General features: G+C 45.4%; 1 protein-coding gene across 9 annotated transcripts in view; it reads right to left on the reverse strand.

Annotated features, from left to right (window-relative positions):
* kcnc2 (potassium voltage-gated channel, Shaw-related subfamily, member 2) overlaps positions 1 to 17,962 on the reverse strand; it is a 90,325-nt gene extending 72,363 nt beyond the window's left edge. For 8 of the 9 annotated variants that reach the window (XR_005079041.1, XR_005079040.1, XM_037122360.1 and 5 more), the window contains exon 1: positions 16,440 to 17,684. Coding sequence is in view for 7 of the 9 variants with exons in the window: in XM_037122360.1 (XP_036978255.1) it covers positions 16,440 to 16,994 (555 nt within the window). In the remaining 2 variants the exon portion in view is untranslated. Of the gene's footprint in view, positions 1 to 16,439; positions 17,685 to 17,895 lie in introns of those variants that run through there. The other variant, XM_037122355.1, reaches the window with a different exon arrangement.

A 17,962-nucleotide genomic window follows, 5' to 3' on the forward strand; every position in this document is an offset into this window, starting at 1 on the left:
TGCATTTAATGCATCAGTCAGACAATGTGTAAATCTGCCTCTTGCTGTTGTTTCATGGAGGACGTTGGCTTAGTAACTCGCTTTAACGGCTTTAATGTTCACCAGCTAGATGCTAACTTTTTTTTCTGCCTTTTGTTTGGTGCTGCTCCGTTAGTGCACAGTGGGCTTATAAGAACGTCTCCACTGAAGACAGCTGCCCGCTGTGAAAATTAGGCTGATGAAAGTGAGGACACAACAATGCTCTACAGCTTAAAGGAACTGCAGGGATGATATTGTATTTGTCAATAGATCCCCATAAATCCCACACACGCGCTGGACCTTTAAGTTAGTCTTTATAATGCTACTGCATGTTTTCATGGCTGTGCAGTAAAACCATTCAGTGCGATGTTTTCCGAAATGAACACATACAGCAGCACTTACAGAACAAGCTCCCGGTACATCCCGCCGTATGCCACAACCGACCGCACGTCATCGTGTGAAGGGGGTTTGAAGGCAGGATTGTTCAGCGGAGCATGAAGTCTACCCAACAATATTCTCCGCTTCGAATCAAACGAGCTGCAAAATTCCCACGAGGGAAACTGCGGAGCGGGCCTGACTGGAAGAAGTCCACAGCTTGTTAAAGGTTCATCAGCAGAGGCAAGTGATGTTTCCAGCGTCTGAAAGTGGAGAAAGTCTCCTTTCCCCTATGATTCATACGCAGATTGAAGTCTTAGCTCCACATCAGAGTCTTTCCTCACACTTTCTGCAATGTTGATTTTAATCAAGAACCCCCTTTATCCTTCATAGTATCAGCTCAATAAAATCTAGTCTACGTCTTGTGCAAATTTCCGCCTTGAGGAAGTTTTCAGGGTTACAAAAACAAACGTTTTCCAGAGCTCCGCTTCATGTCATCTGCTCCTCTGTGCCAGAGGGCGGAGGCAGCGCGACGACCCTGTGTACAGTTTACATTTCTCTCCGAGATACAGCCTCCCGGGAGGTTTTCTGTTACTGACTGCAGTCGATACCAGGCCGGCAGCGCCTGCATTACCATATGTCATCATCAGGAGCCGTAGAGACCCCTGACAGTCCTGAAAGAAGTTACATTAACGGTATTTACGATTTCAGTTCCACGGGAAAGATGCTTGTTGTGCTTGAGTCAGGTCTCCAAGGTATCTTAGAGAGCTTTGAATTTTTTATGTTGGTTCATTCTGAGCCACACTGTTGTTCAGCAGACAGCACATCAATGATGAAAACACTTCAGAGAAAGGTCAAATAAATAAGGCAACGGTATAAGTTGTTACTGGAGGACTTGAAATATTTCTCGATACCGTAGAGTGGGGTTTTGCTCTTAACGGTGTTGCACATCTGCTCGGGCCGGATGACCCAAATGATGCGACTGAGAGGTGTTGCAGGGTTTTTTTTTTGCCAAGCGCTGTGTTGGGAGTGCTCAGCTGTGCAGAACTGCTCAGCTCTGAAGTATACAGTCGAGTGCAGAGCCAGACCTCCTGGAGGAATAAACACCCAGAGTCACATCATCTTCTGCTCTGATCTGGAGCCGTTTCCCAATGGGAGGAGATCTCAGAGATGACTTCCGTGGAATTATCTTCCCTCCCATTTTATCATCCTGCGATCTACAGAGTTGACCTCCATTCTCAGGCGTTTATGTACCGGAGCTGGACGGGTCTCTGGTGAGTGCTGATCGCGGTGAGAGGCTGACCTGAATTTAGACACTGCCTTTTTGGGACGAATAAGCACAAACGATCCCGCGCGGCCATGATGCTACTGTTGTTGTGGAGTTGCCAACTTTACTGTTGATTTGAGAGGAAATTCTACAACATTCTCCACTGAGGTCAACGTCTGAGCCCGCAGACATGACACAGTAAGTTCCTGGGTTCTTTCAGACAATAAGATGACTTCTCCCACAGTAATGTTGATATATTGTATTTTGATCTTGGTCTGCCCAAGGCCTTTAACGTTTGCTACAAGTTGCTGCTATCCACCTACTCAAATCTCATCATGTAGTGTGAAGGATAAGGCTGGCAATATTCTTTACTTGTGCTCCAACTCACACAATATACACACTTATTTTTTTCCTTTTTTAAAGGCTCAATAATTTCTGAGAACAGCAGGTAAGCTGTAATCTATAGCAAATCTTATTCAAAGAGAAGGAAAAAGGGAAGGGACTATTTTCAGCAGCGGATTTATCCTCATTGGATACTCAGGTGAGTATTTATAGAAGAATGACACTGCAGGTGGGACTGAGTCAAAAGTATTTCCTTGACAACAGTGGAGGTGCTGTCATAGGCATATAGAAATAAACTATATCTGCATTTGGATACACACACACACACACTCACATAGTTATTATTAGCAGGACACATTCACTCTTCGTTGTGGGCTTGTAACTGGATTTGTTGACAATAATAAAAAATATGAAGCATCACCAGGAACCCGTGAGGAGTAGGGCACGATGATGTGCAGCTGACAAATATCATTAACATCTAAAGCTAAGCAGAACATTTATCAATACCTGTGGTGAGTTTGGAACAGATTAGGATTTTACACTGTAAAAAAATATCCATACATCTATCTCACTACAAAAAATTGGTAGTGGCGTTTTAACTTTTTTTTTTTTTTTTTTTTTTAAACTTTTAACCAAATTAGTGAAGAGGAGTTGAGGTCATTTTGTAATGACGCAAACTTTTTTTTTTTACTTTTGAAGTCATACAAACTTGATATTCATTCAGTTGTACTGAAATGCTTTAGTTTCAATTCAGTTCAAATTGAATGCTCTGGCTGAGTCGACACAATCTTTCCCTAACATCTCACACTGCAGCCATGATGCTCCTTTTTTTTTCTCCACAGCGGCATCATGGGACTCTACATGACTTTGTTTGTCCTCTGACTTGAACTGCACAACTTTTCACTCTGTGCGTCGGCCTCCCGCTCTGTCCTTCTTGCTCGTGTTGATTTGGCACCATATCTCCCCTAATTGAGCCCCGCTGGCTCTGATGTGGCTGCATTAAACCAGCGGATCTCCTTTAAAGCCTCCGTCTTTGAACCGGTCGTAAATGATCTGTGGGCAGAGCTGAAAGCCAGGGGCTGATCCGGCGGGGTTACCGGGAGTGTTATTAGCATCGGACAAAGTTACAGAGAAAAGAGAGACACGCAGCTCGTTACCGGGCATCGTTTTGTGGCGACAGAAAAAAATGCCACTTCAGCCACAACCGGAGCTGTCAAACAGGGTCAGTCCTCAACTTGTCAGCGTTCTCACCAGATGACGACTCTCTCTCTGTGGATTTCACGCACCTGTCGTCTCCTAGCTGGTGTGACACTTTCAGCCTCACCCTCATCCGGTGCCTCGGAGTGCTATAAATGCGGCTGTTAAGTAAGTCGACGTTGAGGATACAGTAAACAGCTCTCTGAAAACACGCCCTGATCGCTGCCTGTGAAGTCTGAGAGGCTGTGTGAGCGCGTTCCTACCAAATGCGAGTTAATCTATGCAGTGGGAAAGAGTTTCTTCAATACTCACTCTCTGACTTAGAAAAAAAAAACAGGTCTGAAGGCTGCGCATCTTATTAGATTACATCAGCCTTTAGTTGCTAAGTGACGGGATATCGAACCCTAGACAGAGGAGGGAGACGGGGATGTTTCTTTTAATCTAAGAGTATATCACTTCTGCATCCCCAGAATGTTGGCTTTTTATGAAACAAAGGGAAACATGTGGGTTTAGATTGAGGATAAAGCATTTTTGTATCCAACCACTTTTTCTTTTTTTTCAAATCAGCTTAATGAGGGTTTTCATAATTATGATCACTGAATAAGATCGATGTAGCACGTTAATCCAAATGAATCTGTGTAATCTCAATGACACATCAGAGGTTCCGTCATTATGACTGTATGTTCCCATGAGTAGCTCAAACCCTTAGAGACTCGTTTTTAAACCCTTTAAGCATTTAATTTGGGGATTTGCAGGTGAAAAGACTTGCGCAAGTTAAATCCTGGTTAAAAGGGACGCATCTCGTCTCGGTTTTTTTCTACAACACCAGTTCCTTACTAAAAGAAAATATGTAATATTTCTGCATAAAAATTACTAGACCTTTTAGAAACGTGGTTCATTGAGGTGTGTGCTTGCGTGTAACCCAAATGTTTCCGGCGATCATGACTTAGCACAACATTAAACTTTGAAACAATGCCTCATCTGTGAACCTGATTTCTGAGTCACAGTAGATGGGGCTTCATCAGCAACAGTGGTAATTTGATTTGACAGAGGGACCCCTGGTGACAGGAGTTGCATATTGTGCATTTAAAGCTGCATGAATGAATATTTTTAATATTTATTACTTGGGGAATGAAGACTACATAAAATGTTAGCAATCTGTTGCTTATTGACTCTGCAGGTTAGTGCCTCGCTGGTGAACATAGTGGAGCATTTAGCGGCTAAAGAGCCAGATAACTTTCTCATGAGTGGTGGAGACCAAAAACAGAGTTAAAAGGAGACCCAGAAATGGCCAGAGACACAACTCCAAATCAATGCTATGACGTATCTGCTGGATATGTAAACAGGCAACTTGGCTAACATGATCCATATTAACTTTTTCAGTTTTGTGTTAACATCTTGATTTGTTACCCACTATAAAATAAAATAAAAAATAACCCAAGTTCCCCAATAGTAAATGTTACCGTAACACTCAAGCATGCACACAAGAAGTTTGTTCAGTCGTAATAGTCTCAAAAAACAAAATAGTGACAAAAAAAAATGTTGTTAAAATCAGGAAATAGGTAATCAAACAGTGAGTAAACAAGATTGCAGAGGTCACCGGACATTTGATACTAGCATGTGCTCGTTGACAATGATTGAAACTGTTCAGATTTCAGCCAAATTCAGCAGAGTTCTGACCCGGTTTAGGTGTTTGACATTTTATTCATGATCTGGGAAACAGCAGGTGACTAAACAAATTCAGAAGTTTAAGTATCATTCATCTGCGGTTCCATTACAAGGGACTGCCGCATGGTCAACAGCTCCACAACAAGCGAGTGAGTGGACCCAAGTGGAAAATTGTTTCTGTCAATTGTTGACTGGAAAATCAGGGCTTACTGGTGAAATCTTGTCAAACACACACAGTATGCCTTTGTTCACGCAATCAAAACACATCATTTTCTCACTTCTCATTGAATCCTGAAACCCACTGAGCAATGTGGGGGGGGGGGACAAAGAGACTGAATGGAAAATAATAGGGCTCAATTGGTTTAACCCATACTTAACCTGCTCCCATTGAACTCACACTGCTCTGTGTGTGTGACAGCCGCTCAGCCTCAGTCAGCCAACACAGAGTCAAGACGCACAGATCAGCCCGAGAGTCTGATTTATTAATTACCTTTTAATGCGCGAGCATCAGGGCTGTGCAAATGGTGCCAGACAAAAGAACTCTGAGTGAATCCATTGTCCTTGGGAAGCACTCAATCTTTCAAAGTGATTGGATGAGCATTAATTATTCAGCAGTAAGCCAAAACAAACGTCTGTTAAATATCACGTAGCCTTTGCGTCTGGGGCCCCTCCTGGCAGTCGACGGGCAGTGTGACAGAGATGCAGATGGAGCCCACCTTTACCTTCCCCGCCATCCCATTCATGAATGCATGATGTGTAACTCTTACCTAACCCATTCCTAAGTGCAAGTGACTCTGAGGCCAATCTATCCGCTGTATAAACCAGTATCTGGCAGGGGGGTTCTCCTGCTGAGATGGACATCGAAGAACAAGACCCCGTCTCCTCCTCTTCGATCCATTCCAGTTTGGTTGTCGCTCGCGGTGACATCGATTTTCGTCAGTTCGCAAATTGAGCAATTCGGCCAACGCTGAGTCACGTGCTTTGTTGTGAAAGCCGCCACCGTGTCCTCCATCTTCTCACATATCTCCACTACATACACACTGCATTTCAACACTTACGGTCTGATGACTAACCCATGTTCCCTGTTTGTGTTATTTCCAGGCGCGACACCTGTGGAAGGCTGGGATGAATGCAGGAAGGAGGCGGGCGCGAGCGAGTTAACAAAGCGCACCGCTCGCGTCGGATGTCGCGTCGGATCGACGCCTGTGGAGACCTGTAAAGACGAGACAAGGCGGAGTCGCTGCCAGCATCGGGAGGTCATACATGCACTCATGCTGCAAAATGCTTCATTCAGAATCAAATGTGCATCATGCCGACACGCTGTCCAAAGTCGTCACAGATGTGCAAAAACGGAGCTTTCTGGAAGCAGAGAAAGGCTTTTTTATTCTGCCTGTTCCATCAAGGACGAAGAGATCTCCATAGCAATGGCTACCCACAATCCATTTCTCTTTTATCCGTAAAGGTGTCAGTACGTCATGCTTGCTGCCTCTCTCCATTTTATGCGCTTGAACTGAATAAAGAACGCAACGATTTAAGTATTTATAACCAAAAGACTTAGGCTGTAGGATGGTAGTCAAAGATTTTGAGCTAAAAGTTATTGAAAGCAAACATGATTAAAAAAAAAACCCTTTCAACAAACATTATTCTTTCCTAAAACGGATTTGTTAATTGCCCTATGAATATTCAACAGCTATTCGAGAGATTCTTAAAGGCCTCACAAAGGGAAGGAATCAGTCATAGAGACACAGTTTAAAATCTCGGAGTAACTCCATCATCATGTATGCCAAATCTGGCACTTTAATCTAATGTGCAATAATTTAAAATCCCCTTTGCAAAAGAGAGAGAGGGAGAGAGAATGTGTTCTTTTTTTTCAAGTGTGTGTGTGTGTGTGTGCGTGGGACAGAGAGAGAGAGAGAGAAAGGGTGAGACTGACAGGCAGATAGGGAGAGCAAGGCCTGATGGGATACCGCATATAGCCAACTGTGAGGCAAGGGGTCCGATCATGCATACCGAACGAGTCTCCTTCATTAACTATCCAACAGTCTTTCTCCCTTTGTATGCACACAAAGACTCCCGCGTTTCATCTGAATACGTATCCGCTACAGTTTGCTTTCACTCGGGATGAAACTGTGTTGTATTCTGTCCACAAACGTTTGCGTGAACAGCAATTTCTGCGATCGGCGCCGAGAACCAAGAAGCAGCAACCACTCCCGGCTGAGACAGTGTGTGAGCTACTCTGCCCACGACTGGCTGGTCCTTGTCAGCTTTGGTCATTTGGTTGGACAGGATGAGTATGTGTGTTTGTTTTTTTTTTGGTTAAGCCAACCAGAAGTAGAGTGGCGTGGGTCATTTCCTCGCAATCCTAGGAAAAGACATCTTAACTTTCTTTAAATGCTAAAATTGAAGGTGACTCTCAATGCTAAACTAAGTCTTGAAGGAAAGATTTGAATCAGAATGTTGGTCAGTAAACTGTAACTTGTGACAACAGTTTGGGTAATAATTTGACCATCCGGCTCACTAACTTAGGGGTCTGATGACAATGTGATTGTCTGGCTTTATCAATGTCACTGAATTCCCCAATCTTAGCGAATAAAAAGACCAAAACTGTGAAAAACAAGATGTACTTTTTGATCAACTGGAATTATCTTTAAAGGTGCAATATGTCCACCTGTCCAAAACAAATACGGGACAGCTGCTAGCTGTAGCTGCCGGTAGCTTGGCAGGTCATATATAAGTACAAACTTTAGAGCACCAGGTGACTGTTGGTGTTGCTAACTTCAGCAGATATCTTATATATAACACATTTTTGTCTTTCACTCTGCACCGTTAAGTTGCTGTTAAGTTCCCTTAAAGCAGGACTAAGTCTTTTCGGATGGCCCTCCTTAATGACCACAAGGGGCGATGTCAAACTAATGGCACATTTTGTTTTCCTTCAGCTTACTAAACTCTCTTGAATCAGACCGACTGAGGTCAAACTGGTCTGGACCACAAGCAGCAAACAACAAAATGTCTCCGGGTTACGATTGTGACGACAACTTGTGTTACTTACGATAAAATCATTCAAATGTTTATCCGTGACATCGAGAAATAGAATAAAGTAGAAACACAAGCACAAAATAGTCACAAAGTAAACTAGTTCTATCAATCAATCTAAAGTTTGACAATATTGCCCACTATTAGTTAGGTTAGCCATTAGCTTATGATGTATCGTCAAACCTCTGAATCTAAATCTAGGCAAGGGTGCTTTTCATTGTTGATCAATTCTACTTTAAATATGCGAGAGGAAGATGTATTATGTCATATTAATGCAACAATCTTGCTTTTATAGCCATTAACTGCACAGAGTGTGTAATTATGATCTCAATGGTTACCATTAATTTGGATAATCATAGTTTGATTAAGGCTCAAACAAAGGTATGTTTTGTCAGCTGTTTCCATGATTGACAGGCGTTTCAGCCTCTTACAGTCAGGCATGGTGATTGCTGCTTTCCTGTAGGTCCTTGCGGGCTCCCTGCGCTCAGACAGCGATTGGACTGTACGATAACTTTGCTGTGAAATATGTTTTGTGTACCTCTTTTTCAGTCAGTATGCTTGAAAAAATAAACTAAAGGAGACGTCACCGACACCACATTACACAACTGACAGGTTACAAACAAACTGCAGTGCCCGAACACCGCCGTGACGAGCGCTTGGCAACAAATGCCTCGCCAAATGTTGACTAAAGGAGCATCTCGTCATCTCACACCTTTAACAGAGCCCAAGCTGTTGGAAGTCTTCCTCATGTAACCTCTCTCTCTCTCTCTCTCTCCTAATTACCAGAGCTGCACACCAGTCCCGTACTCTGAGCTATTATAGTCGAACCAAAGCAGCAGAGGATGATGATTGGCGGGGCACATTAACGTGACTGGCAGCGGCTACAAACATGCCCAGCGGCGTGCCGTCACCGCCCACACTCGGCCAGCCATTTGCCCTGCTCTCCTACCCCAGCGTCAGGTCTGCTGCTGTTTACACGTCAGACTCTATTTACTCAGCGAAGGCCGCGCCGCCTGTTTGCAGCGGATCGGCCGCATTTCCCGGCCTCCGACGAATCTCCGCACGACATGATGCAGCGGGGCGTTCAGATGAGGCGCGCAGGCCCTTGTGCACCTGTAGCTCTGGTTAGACAGGAACTTAAAAGTGGAGATGCTTAAGTTCATCACCTCTGACGGCAAAAAGAAAGCAGTAAGAGAGACATGCACACACGGGTCGGTTGTTTTTGTTCCGACGCCCTCGTTTTTTTTTTTTTTTTGCATCGGTGCCTCAAAACTAACAAGCTAGCACGCAAGGGGTTACTGAGCAATAAGGGTTCATGGTCGAGCAGGTTTCTGAAATCAATCAGTTTCACAGACCGGACGGATCTGAATGAAAACAGGCCGTGGTGATGAGCGATGATGTTGCCATGACAACAGGCAGGCTGAGCGTGCAGCCTGGCTTTGGTATCTTCAGGCGTGCGGCAGGCGGCACCCAGACGGTTTGGGTTTTAACCTCTTAAGTGGAAGAAAAGCAAGCTGCAGTCTCAGATGGGATCATGGGAGGGATGGGAGGGGGGGATGCGTGGGTGAGGGTGAAGTGTGTGTGTGTGTGTGTGTGTGTAAATGTGTGTGCGTGTGGTGGTTGGGGGGGGGACTACAAAGTCAGGCATCAGCTAAACCTCTGCCTAAGAGCGCAGACATGGGAAATGAAAAAGGTGGTGGGTGTTATTTTTTTTTTTTTTTTATTTTTTTTTTTTTGTTACCATCCCAATCCAGCAATGGCCAACTACAGAGACATGAGAGGGACAAACAAACAGATTAACACATAGGAGAACACATAACACCTACACACACACACATACTGTACACAGAAATATATTCTCAGCAACAATCATGAACTTACAGGAAATCAATCACACTCTATATCTCGCACAGACGAATGAGCACACGGACGGCCGCTGTGAAAACACACTGCATGCAGATTAAAGTGGCAGCGTTGAGAGTGAGGAGAGAACAGGATGGCTACAACAATAGAAACAGCGTGGGGAGCCCGGAGAAACACGCCTGCTACCGCTGACTGCTGGCACACGAACACTCAGAGTTGAGCGTGTTAAAGGGACAGGCGAGACTTTTTTCAGGGTTTTGTCAGTAAAACCTGCGGAAAAAAAAAACAAACAAACTGATGAAAGGCTTCCTGACAGCCACAGACGGCTGGTCTCACGTCATTTATTAACGGAGCTGCTGTTTACACAGAATTGTCAGATTAGGTGGGATATACTGTAATTACCGAAACAAATGAGACCGTGATGGAGAGGAGTGCCGCTCCGTCGCGCTATTAATGCTGCTGCCTCTCGACATTAAGACAACATTTCCCATGAACCCTGTCACTCCTGTTGCTGAGGGAGTGTTTTGGCTTGTCCTTCCTCCTCACTTTTACTGATATAATGTATAATGTGCTTCAGCTAGCAGTAGAAAGTCATTCATTTTAAAGGGTAACTCCAGCCATTTTACATATTAAAGTGTGTATGCAGGTACCTAACATATGTAACAAAAAGAAAAGAAAAAGTAAATAAACACAAAGTAGTGTAAAGTCTATTAGGGTTCCAGAGGAAGCTTGTGTAATCTAATAAATTGTCTATGGTGATGACAAGTGGCATCATGGGTAATGTAGGCAACCAGATTTTAAAAAGGAAGAAGAATGTTCGCAATAAGAAAGGCAATGTCTGCTCTATTTTTTTTTGTTTGTTTGTTTTAAACTGTCCATCATGAGTCCAACAGCCATGCTAGATCAAGGCACTGCTTTTTGAAACCTGGCACCTACATTACCCACAATGCAACTCAGCCAGTGAGTGACGTCACTGGAGGCAATCGATTTGCTTCTTCCAGAGCCACAAAAGACTTCATACTACTTTTTTCACATTTGCAGTAATACTCCCCAGGACCTGTAAACACACTGTGCAAGTGTTGGCGTTACCCTTTAAGACAAAATAATTTGCAGGAAGCCACTGCAGTTCAGCTTCCTCTTGATGGACAGTTGCACAAAACACATGATGTGATTTGCAATATACCCTGTGGAGTTTTTGACCTCTTAGTAGCCGTTTTGCCTGTGTCGCCCAAGGGTCCTTGTGCACATGGGTGACATGATACACAGTCCGGCCAGGGGTTTCTTGCACTGACCAACAGGTGGCAGTGACGCACGGAGCACAGATATGTGCCAGCAAAGACAAAGAAGAAGAAGAGTGCTCGCAGGTGAACCAAGGAACCTTGAAAAAGAAGGAAAGGTATATCGTAGGACTTCTGATGAAGAAATGCCTCCCAGAAATGAAAGAACACCCATAAGAGAGTAGGTTAGCAACTGATTTTTATTTCATTTCATCAACGTGTTGTATGATCCTGGACTTTGTGTAGGAGAGGCTCCTGCAGTCACATCAACGGAAATCAGTACGACCTGCCCCGATCAGCCAATCACCATCATTTTGGGTGGGTATTCTTTCATTTTCTGGAGTCACTTCCTCATCGCAAGTCATATAACATAAATATGTCTGGTTCTGGTGTGTTTCTCCATGGATCTCCCAATGACTTCGACACAAAACCCCAATCCAGCCCCAAATCACGGTTCAGTGACACAATGACCTGAGGTCAGATTCAAACTTTGTAGAAAAATCAGCTTTGCAAATGTTTTAGTGTACAGTTCCTACTTTAACAACTTAAGTGTATGTGTATCTTTGATACTTAAGCATATTTACTGCAAGATGAGGTACTTTTGATGTTTTATATATCAGTCACTTTAAGACTGTTATTCAAGTGCTGTTCACATCACTTGCTTAATAAAGATTTGCAGATCATCGCATCCTGTCTAAACTCACGTTTTACAGCCTCCTAACTTTTCAAATTTTATATCGAAAATGCATCAAATCATGAAGTGGCATGAACTGTTTCCTAATGAAGCACTATATATAACAGAATACTTTTGATGTAATAGACCAGCAAACCGTTTGAGTGTCTTCAGTGTGGTCGTAGTCAGGATGACACAATGATTCAGAGCCGTTCTGCAGGTGATGATTACAGTAATTGCCATGTGATGATTAGCGCTCAGATGTGCATGATCCATCCATTCATCTTCGTATTCACCACACCGCCGCTATGTTTAATGTCGTTTCTGCTGCTAAAGAGCACTTGGCGGCGACCGCCGGCCCCTCTGCAGCGTCGGGGTCAAAGGTGAACCATGTTAGAGGACTGAGCTTTGCGCTGGCACGAGTTGCCGAGCTGAGATCGCACCTGTCATTTCCATGGAGGATAATTCCACATTACTCTCTCCTAACGCCTTGTCAGGGGGAGGATTAGTGCCCCCGAGGGCCCTCTTTTAGACACACGCACACTTGCTTTCACACTATGCATAACCTCTCCTCCTCTCACACACGAACACACAGCCTTTTCTCTGCGCATGGGAGTCGTTTGAAAGGTTAACCAAAAGCCAGCTGGCCTTTTAATAACAGAGGAAACGTTAAGGCATCACGTAGGAGCACATCTCTCAGCACGCCTCCCGCCGCGACACCAAAAAAAAAAAAACGAGGCCTAACATGGCCGCAGGTGGCGCGCCCATCGCCATCTGTGAGCGCGGCTCGCACGCGGGCGACGGAGGTTTGAGGCCACTTATAGAAACAGATGCTCCTACGCGGCGGCAACGGCAGCGGGGAAATGTGGCGTGACTTCATTTCTGTGTGTGCACACTGGGCGAGTGTTGGTGCGGGGAGACAGATGCATGCGCGTTGTAAACACAAGCATTCAGCTCCATCAACTCCCTTCTGCCAGCGAAGCATCGCTGAAACTAACTCAATATTTACCTCTGATACGTCCCTGCTAGTTCCTCTGTCGGCGGAGTAATGGCCCAAAAAAAAAAAAAAACATTTCCAAGAAATTGCCAATGAAATTTGGTGGAGGAGTGCAAGGAACAGCAGATGGGCAGAATTCTGCGGTCGTCTCTAGTTTCCCTGTAGAAAAGACCGCTTTGGAGGCTGTGGCTGTAAAAGTAGCAGTAATTTCATGTTGACATAACCTCAGATTTAGCATCGATGTCATACCGAGTTGTAAAATTACACTCCAAAAGTACCTTCTAATTCGGGATCGGTATTTCTTTCACACATAAAGCCTTCATCCTTGCTGGAAGTTTGCTCAGGGACGAGTGATACGGGGCAAGGTCAATGTCAACACACACACACACACACACACACTCTCTCTCTCTCTCACACACACACACCTCCAGCCCAACCACTCACCTCTAGATGGGAGACGGACTGTGTGAGCTGGCGATGGAGGAAACAATTAAATATTGATCGGATCAAGAGGCTGAAGTGATCGCTGATGCCGCTCGCTGACTCATCGCAGGAATTCTCGTAAAGCTGTGACTCCGGGATGAATAGACACTCAGCGTGTATCAGCTTTATGTCAGACAAATTCACTTTACTGGGAAAAGTCCTAAATCTGGACGGTATCATGAACAAAGGGGAACTAAAAAGTTGTTTTTTTTTTTTTTTTCTGCGTCAAAGGTGTGTACCGGCACCGCTTGCTTTCCTCAAACATCCAAACCTCATAAAAGTCCATGTAGTGACGCTCAAACAGCTACCCTAGTGCTGTCAGTAAAGACAAGGACCGACGCAACCACAGCACCGATGAAACAATGCTGTCTCTGTTGCTAAATTACGTTAACCTCCGGCCCTCAGTCACCAGACAGACAATGCTGGCAGTTAAAGTTTCTGTGTCTCGTTCATGTTTATGACTGTACTTTTATATCAAAGGGGCGAGATGGCTGTGGATTAAGGTGAGAAGGCTGCCAAGACCGATGACAACAGACCCGAACCACGGGATGTTTTAAAACGAAACCTCGGGACAATCTCGAGCCGTAATTCTGTCGAAAAAAAAAAAGCGGGTATTTCACAATAAAAGCTTGGGCTTAAAATGGTTTCCTAACTGTGATCGAGTGGGTTTTGTGCCTAAACCAAAGCAGAGCACAAGCAATTTGGGCCTCAAGGAAAAAAAAAGAAGTGCACCATAGATACATGTTTCCACATATCAATAGTTTATAGAAACATTGCCAGCATTTATTTTGTCAATCGGGTCATCAGTATGCTCTTTTTTTAGCTGGTGGGAAGATGGTAAACTGGTATTTAACAGCTGAGACCAGAGTTTGATCTGATGTATTGGTCTGACTCTATCACCAAACATAAAGAAACACTCAAATAGCATTCAAACCACGGCCACACATCGATTAATCACCTGCTGACAATGGAGCAAAGGCACGATCCTTTCTGATGAAATGCTGAAGGGAAGCCGCTCCTGAACTACAGCTTTGACTGATACAATAAACTGATATCAGCTTCTGTAAAGAATTCAGAAATCAGCTAATAAGGAATAAAACATTTATATTCCTGAAGTTGAAGTTGCAAAAGTTTCAGTGAGATTTAGCAATCTAGCAAAACAGTAATGCTTATTTAATACTTATCATTATTAATTAATAGTTAGTTAAACATTAGCTAATAGTTATTTGACTGTTAACTAACAATGAAATGCTTTGTGCAGGTATGGGTGGTCGACTATTAGAGCTGTACAATTTTGGAGAAGCTCATCAAAACAGCAATCGCTTTTCAAACAGTACCAGTGCTGAGGAACACACTACAATAACTGGCATGTGCGCGTATTTAACGCAGCGTGTTGGAAGCCGAGGTTTGGAAGAGTCGTGACCTCCGATCTTTATGCTAAGCTAAGTTAAATGTCAGCTGGTTGTGTCTTCATATATACATGACAGACGTGAGAGCCGATTTACTTTTGCCATCTATCTCTCAGCACGTTCATTTCCCAATATGCGGGAACTATTCCTTTACATGCTGTGTTGGAGGCTGAGAATAAGAAGAACGTAGCCGGGCAAGAATGTCAAGCTACAGTATCACTGCAAAATGTCCCCAATAACTTGCCGAATACTTGTTTGTTCTATCAGACAATTGTGAACAAAATGTCGATAAGCTTTCCCAAAAGCCCCGCATGACGTCCTCGAATGACGAATTTAGTCCAAAACCCAAAGATATTCAGTTTACGGTCACAGAGCAGGAAAGGAATCAGAAAATGTTCAGGTTTAAGAAGCTAGAATCAGAGAATTATGAAATTGATTTCTCCATCATCTAAATAGTTGGGCAATTCATACAGAAGCTGACAGCCAATCAATGAATGGAATAAATGCAGCAGCTCTCTGTCCGGCAGAGAGCCGCTGCAGCTCTGCTCTCCTGTCAGGCAGTGTCACCTCTGGCCACACCTCAACCAGTGATGTCACAGCGGGTGCTGTGCCACAGACGCCGGACGTAAAACATCAGCAAGAGTTTTTCTTCCTTCATCTCACTCGGCCTTTAGTTACTGGAGGGAAAACCCTTCATCAGACAAACCTGGGCTACTTCGACGGTGCAGCAACAGTTGTGTGCTGGCGTCACGACACCCGTGACGTCAGGAGGAAATCTGTATGTCTGCTGTGCATTCACCTCCCTGCGCACAACGTGACGTCGCAGCCGGATGTCACGCGTCGGCCTGCCAGTGAGGAGATTGATTTGCCTTCCGTTACCCAGAATTCACCTGCAGCCTAGGGAGGGTGATCCTAGCAGAGCGGCCTGTCCGTCACTGATAGAGCGGACCTGAACTGAAAGGTGATTTAAGAGACGAGTGTTGCGGACGTTTTGTGAACTCAACTCAGAACACTGGATTCAAACTAACCCAAAACTTCCGCTCTGTGTCGTCAGCTAAGACTCGTAATCCCAGCATGCAACCTGATGACACTTAAAAACATGTTTCAAACTTGATAGAGACACAGTCACAGTGTATAAAAGCCAGACAATGATTAAAAAAAGGGGGGGGGGGATAACAGAGGTGCCACATGTGGCCTGTAAGTCCACATCTACTCCCAGCACGAGACGCTGCACTAATTCTGGAGCAGACACATTTTTTTCTGCTGTGTTGATCAGGAAAAAGAGGCTCGGGCTGAGATCTTAAGCTGGCAGCGTTGGAGGGGGACGACACAGAGCACAGAGCGAGCACAGATATAGGACAACCGGCATCAGAGTGCAACAAATGTAGGCTACAGCCTCTGTTTTGGCACAGGCCTACACACCTACAATACACCGCTGCTAAGAATATCCACCCTGGCAGAGCGTTAACACCTTGTTTGCTCCCGAGGAGAGGAGGAGGAAATCTGCTGCCTCGGGAGGCGATCATTGCACCTGTTACCGAATCGGTGAAGCCTCTCCGGAGTCGGTGGGGAAATGAAACATTGTCAGGCTCATTCACACAAAATGAGGTTGGAAGGGAAATGATGTTTTTTTTTTAGAGAACAAACAGGGGAAGTTTTTTTTTTTTCTTTTTTTTTTTTTGAGACTTTACCCTAAACTTCTAAATGACTTTCTTGAATGTTGTGGTTGAGATCGCTTGTTTAAATGAAGTGGGGCTGGGGGAAAAAAAGGGGGGGGGGAATGGGGGGTCAGTGTGTGCGTGTTTGGAGAGCTCCAGACGCAGCGGTGCGCCCTTACCCTCGCCGCCCGGGAGGAGTAGGGATCCTCGAATAGATTCCAGATCACCGGCTGCCACTTCCTCCACAGGCTGACGTTCCCGTCGGCGGCCACGTCCTCAATGCCGAGCCTCTTCCCTATCTCGTCGTCCTCGTCCCCGTTGTCCACGTTGAGCTCGAACACGTCCAGCGCCTCCTCCGCGTCCCGGTGCTGGCGGTATGTCATCCAGCAGCAGGGCTCCACGTCCGTCTCATCGATGCCCCAGAAGGAGAGCTCCTCCTCGAACAGCGGTCCGCACACATCCGCCGGGCAGTGGAGTTTCCCGGTGCGGTAGTAGTTGAGCACGTAGGCGAATACGCCCGGGTGGCGGTCGAAGAAGTACTCGTTGGTCCGCGCGTTGTACTCGATGAAGCCGGGGACTTGTTGCAGCTGATCCAGCACGGAGTCGATGTCCGAGTCGGAGGCGAGCAGGGCCAGTCGCGTCCCCGGCAGGGTCTTCAGGGTGGTCTTGTAGGTTTCGTGCCTGGTGCCCCCGACGTTGAGGATTATCCTCTCGTTGTCGTCAAACTTGCCCATCGCTCTGTATCAGACATGACTCGATGGAAAGCGGGGGAAGTTGGCGAGTGCAGTCCGGAGGTAAACGGCGAGCCCGACGCGCACACACACACGCACACGCACACACACACACACACACACACAGCCCTGTTCAGAGGAGCTCCAGGATCCTGGTGCGCAGCATCTCCGATTTCACTCATCCGACGCTTTCGTGGCTGTTTAAGGGGGCGACGAGGATGTCCATCGTTTGCTCGGGTTTTAGGAGGGGGTTCGGCTGAGACGGAGGTCGTCGATTTGTATCCCACAGCCCGCTCAGACAGTCGGGAGTGTTGAATGATCTCAACCGGTGGCTCCAAACAGACTGCGCTGATGCTGATGCCGTGTGCGCGTCTCCGGCGTCCCTGCCCTCTCCAAGACGCACAGCCCGCTCGTCAGCGTCGGGCTCGTTACTCCCAACATATGTAACGTTCCTTTCACAGAAAGACAGAAAAAAAAAAAAAAGTACTGTCGGCTCTTTACTCGCCGTCACACACACAGATTACACACGTCTGTTTTGGTAACACTGTCGTTTTCTCAGCTTTGGGAAATGAGGAGAAGTTGGATTGAGGGGAATGAATCAGCTCCGACACGAGGAGAGCTGAGAAATGATCGGACTGGAAACGAAATTTCATTTCATTTCAACAACAAACCCAACTGACAACAGAGGTGTTTGAAAGCAGGGGCACCGAGAATAATTGCTTTGTGTGTGTGTGTGTGTGTGTGTGTGTGTGTGTGTGTGTGTGTGTGTGTGTGTGTGTGTGTGTGTGTGTGTGTGTGTGATTTAAGCCATCCATCCATCAGGAGGTCGTGTAGCCTCCAGCCACAGCCTCCTTTGTCTCTCTCCCCCCATCATTGAATTGTTCCACTGGGTTATGATTATTACCTGGCGTTGCAGCTTTAATTGGATTAATTCACTCTTATCAGCTGTGACATTTCACGCTAAGATGAGA

Source organism: Acanthopagrus latus, chromosome 14 (genome assembly GCF_904848185.1).
Source record: "Acanthopagrus latus isolate v.2019 chromosome 14, fAcaLat1.1, whole genome shotgun sequence".
Taxonomy (NCBI): domain Eukaryota; kingdom Metazoa; phylum Chordata; class Actinopteri; order Spariformes; family Sparidae; genus Acanthopagrus; species Acanthopagrus latus.